Below are 4,446 nucleotides of genomic sequence, written 5' to 3'. Positions count from 1 at the left end.
ACAAATCAAAGATTGCCTCCTTTCTTTTCTTTAATGTAATGGTGTTGCAGTGATACAAACTCTTCAAGTTATGTAATTTGTATTTGAATAACACCAACTTGAATATAAATGGCTCAACTATAGGCTTATGGCCTTTCCAGAAGGAATAGTTTTTCAATATGTATCAATTACCATTTATGAACAACCGATTCCAAAGCGGTAATCAATTAAGTTACAAGGTTATTTAAGACCAGCCTGGAGGCTGTAAGAATGGTCCTGGTTCGGCAGACACCTAGGAAGAGATTCCAACGACACAACTGACTAAGGCTAAAGCTGGATGGGTTTATAAAATCCTTGGAGTATTTATTCTTGTTACTTTAATAATCCTCTTCATCTGAGTATGAGATCTCAGCTCTCCACTCGCTCCCACCCCCAATCCAAGATGGGAACAATTCCGCTTCCTGCGCAAAAAAAGAGGAGGTTGATGGTCCCAGGTGGCCGATTCATATCCTCAGCCTCTTTCCAGAACCAAAGATTTTTTCGGCCTTGCTGTTGCTCTCCCTGCCTGGCTGCTTGCAAGGACTTCCAAGCACAGAAATGACAGGATGGAGGCAGAGCCGGGGTGGAGACTGGGAATACACTGCTCGCCTGGATTCCGCGCTCGTCCCAGACCTAAACTCCAATATCTGTATAAGCCCCAAATCCGAGTGAAGCAGAGGGCGAAGGGGCAGCTTCCCGAGCCCCCCCATCAACCTGCCGCAGAGAATCCACCCGCCGAGCTCCGGGCGCATCTGCCCCCGGACTGCACCCACCGAGGTCGCCGCGGCGGGGGCAGGAAAGCGCTGGGAGGCAGCGTGGGGAGCCCAGGACGCGCCGCGCTCACCCCATCTCGGCTCCGCGCCGGGCGGGCGGGTGGAGCGGACGCTGGGAGCTGCCCCCGGGAAAACGGGGGNTAATTATCAAAATTATCTCTTCCCCCTTCAAAACAAACAAAATCTGTGTCCTATAAGGGAAAGAAAAACATTAGTGTGTCACTAGCCACGTGTCACAAGAGCAAACTCTTACCCATGCTAATGACAGAGATAACCTCAAATTCACGTTTGGCTCTGGAGGGTCTTTCGTGCCAACCTTGGGCAATGACTGTTCTTGGGTAGTCAGGAGATAGGAAGCTGGAACCCACTTTTCCCTGGCTTCGTGCTTCCCTGAGGAAGAGCTCCTGGCCTCCCTTCTTTCTCTCTTCCCCAGGGAGAGATGATTCATGTGGCTGGCGAGTCTGCCCTGCACCATCCGTTTCCTGTTTGGGGCCAGCAGGAGGGGACACACATCCTCTCTCCTCCATGCTGTCCGTTGTACATGGACAGTCCCTTCTGGGGAGGCCCCCCCGTTACCTAGCTCTGCCTGTAGCTGGATTAGTCTGTCTTATTCTAGACTGCAGTGTTTGAAAGCCCATTATTTCTGCAAACTTGAGCCATGTTGGCCAAAAAGCTTTATCAGTAAATAATGGTGACATTTTGGTGTCCATCTGCCTGATTCTTGGTTCTCTAAACTTGTTCTGAGCACAGCTGGGGAAAAGTGGAGTATCACTGATTGGGTCCCCCAACTTCCAACATCTGTGCCTGATGGTCTGGGGATTCACTACATAGTAATTTGTCTGGGAGATGCTAGAAGACCATCCAGTTTCTCAGTCCCCCTGCCCTCGGCAATACTCCTCTGCTTACCCAGCTAGAAACAGGCAGAATCACCCTGCTGTCAGACGCTAAGTCTACCCAGATTTGGGGCTCATATATTCCTTGGATGGGGAAAGATATATCAGCTCAAAAAGTATCTTATTGAAATAGAGGTGCATGCGGAGTAAAAATTTAAAGGAACAAAGAATGGTGTCAACGGAGCTCCCCACTTAATTATTACCACAAGTATAACTTCAAAACAAGATTAAGTGAGGGATATACTCTACTCTAAATCAGGGTTCTTGATGTCATTAAGATTTGCTTTCAGAGCTGTCTATAAATCTATATTCTCCCTTTCCTTCATTAAAAACCAAATTGACATAAAAGGGCCATAAACAGAGGGAAAAGTTAAAAAACCGACAAAGGTCATTTTCTTCTCCTGACTAAACTTTTACATTACTCTGGGGAGACCTGAGCAGTGTAGTAGGAATGAGTGATTGCCTCTTTTCTAAGCCATTTTCTGAATATTGAGGGAAGCATGCAATGGTGAGGCAACAAGAGGGCACAATCCCAAACCAGCGAGGTCCCTGTGACGAATGAACTGCTGTCTCACTCACACTTATAGCCCGGAAGTCTCTTCATTAGAAGTGAGGCCAAACAAGCAACAGGGCTCATTGTATGGCCCTTGGGATGATCAAGAAATGTTAAGAATAGCAATGGCTCTAAGACTTCATCCTTTCTGCCCGTCTCATCTAAGAACTGCCCTGGGCCAGCAGATAGCATGCTCTGTGGCATCTCCAAAGAGCTGCTCCAAGATTTCTGAATGAAGGTGGGCATTGATTATTACAAACTTTAAAACTCTAGAAAATAATCAGCTGAATGAGGATCCCAGAACACAAAACCCTTGTCTTCACAAAGTTATTTTAAGTCAGTGTACCCTAGATGAGTGCTTTATGGAATGTGCAGTCGGTACCTTGTAGGTTTGCAACAGGACTTCATCTGAAACTCTCACGTTCCCTTCTCCAAATCTCTAATATAACTATCATCCCTTAAATCACTAAATAGTCAATTATAAGAAAACCCTTGTAAATTTGCATTTCTGGCCTAGTACATAATTTAGGGTTTGATCAATTGAACCTAATTGCTATACACTGAAACTCTCTAATAGCTATTCATTAAGTAGTTTTCAAATTGAGACACCTCATTTTGCTTGTAAAAAGAATTATTTACCCCTTAAATTTAACAACTAAATGCAAGGATATTGAATTCTTAATTTTTCTCATATAAAACAGCTAAGAAAAACCCTGTACAAGAGTACACAGCCTTGAATAAGACGCCCTGCTTCCCTGTAGAACTATCAGATTATGACATAGTCTCCTGTAAATTCTCTTCAAACTTTTCTTTTTTCTATTTTAAAGGTATCTGATTCTAAATTAATATCTGGTACACAAATGTTAACTTTTTTTTTTTTACCAAAACACATTAAAATATACAGCAGGTCCTTGAATAACATCTCATTCAGTGTCATTTCCTTATAACATTAATGAGATGCCATAGAGACTTAACTCTTGCTTATATATCCATTAACCTATGATAAACCTGGCTTCGTTATATGTCGTTTTGCTTAAAGTCAAAGAACCTATCGATGACATTGAGGGCCTAACTGTAGTCAACAGCTGATGAATTTGTAAGCCAATTGTAATTGAGAACCAAAAAAATCCACAACTTACCTCTGATGGAATTTGCAGCTCTTTTTTAGTATACTCTTGGACTACCTTGATTAAATCCTTTGGAAAATATCCAAAAAGACGCCCAACCTGTATAAAAGAATGGGCAAAAGAAACAAGTATCAATCAAAGAAATATAAAGGAGAGAAAATATACAGCTAGATAGACAGGTAGATATAACCACAAGAGATACATAGTCACTATTTTTATAGAGATTATTCCAATAAAAATTAAGTACATAATATTGTAAAGCCAACTTTTCTAAAACCACCAAAGCTTTCTTTCAACATGCAGCTTAATTCTAAACACAGGGCACATAAAGTTAGATTTTTAAAGTAGAAGCATCGAAGACTGTTGTGTATTACATGATTAAAACTATGTAAATCAAAGCTGGTTAGAAACACAATTCTAATTCTAGCAAGAATTTACCTGCACATTTCACAGCACTGCTCATAAACCAGTACTTATAATGTCTTTCTTAAACCAATAAACACCAGCCATGAAAATTAATAGGTAAAAAAATACAAATTTCTGAAATGTATGACCAACACAACAAAAGGCAAATATTTATTGATATTATGGGCTATACCAGCCTTTTCAAAAACTAGACTTTCAAGTATTTGGCGACAAAATAAAGTCATACTAATCTACATATCAAGCTTTCGTTTTATGCAAAGTAAACCTCTGTAGAAGATTTTCCCATTTACCTACAGCACTGACAGCTACGGTATATTAAATGTGTCCTCTTGAGAAACACACACTGTTTTTAACTAGTACAATCTGAAAGAGAGCAATAGATTTCTTCCCAATCATTGAAAGAGACGGATATGCAGATCAAATGCACAAACAGAAACAAAGGCTATCTTATCACTAACTCCTAAAATATCCTCATTAGGAGTGCTCTTGTTATATCTGGCAGCTACCTGAAAGCTGGCGTTAGTGGTAAAATACTGCCTTGGAGATTAGATAAGATGGGGCAATTGAAAACAGCCACATTGGCAGGTAAGAGTCTGAAACTTGAAGAAACCCAAAAAGACTGCAGGATGAAAACTAAGAAATAGAAACAAGAATCA

The 4,446-nt window shown here is 41.3% G+C and overlaps 1 protein-coding gene across 1 annotated transcript in view; it reads right to left on the bottom strand.

The window, feature by feature from the left end:
• MIA3 (MIA SH3 domain ER export factor 3) overlaps positions 1-4,446 on the bottom strand; it is a 74,606-nt gene that overhangs the window by 43,552 nt on the left and 26,608 nt on the right. The window contains exons 3-4 of the mRNA XM_019639594.1: positions 3,377-3,463; positions 863-982 (exon numbers count right to left, since the gene is read on the bottom strand). Of these exons, the coding sequence (XP_019495139.1) occupies positions 863-982; positions 3,377-3,463 (207 nt within the window). The remainder of the gene's footprint in view (positions 1-862; positions 983-3,376; positions 3,464-4,446) is intronic.

The sequence above is a fragment of the Hipposideros armiger genome, unplaced genomic scaffold (assembly GCF_001890085.2).
Source record: "Hipposideros armiger isolate ML-2016 unplaced genomic scaffold, ASM189008v1 scaffold_45, whole genome shotgun sequence".
Classification (NCBI taxonomy): Eukaryota; Metazoa; Chordata; class Mammalia; order Chiroptera; family Hipposideridae; genus Hipposideros; species Hipposideros armiger.
The sequence above is the reverse complement of the archived record's forward strand: the minus strand, read 5'-3'. Positions and strand labels throughout refer to the sequence as shown.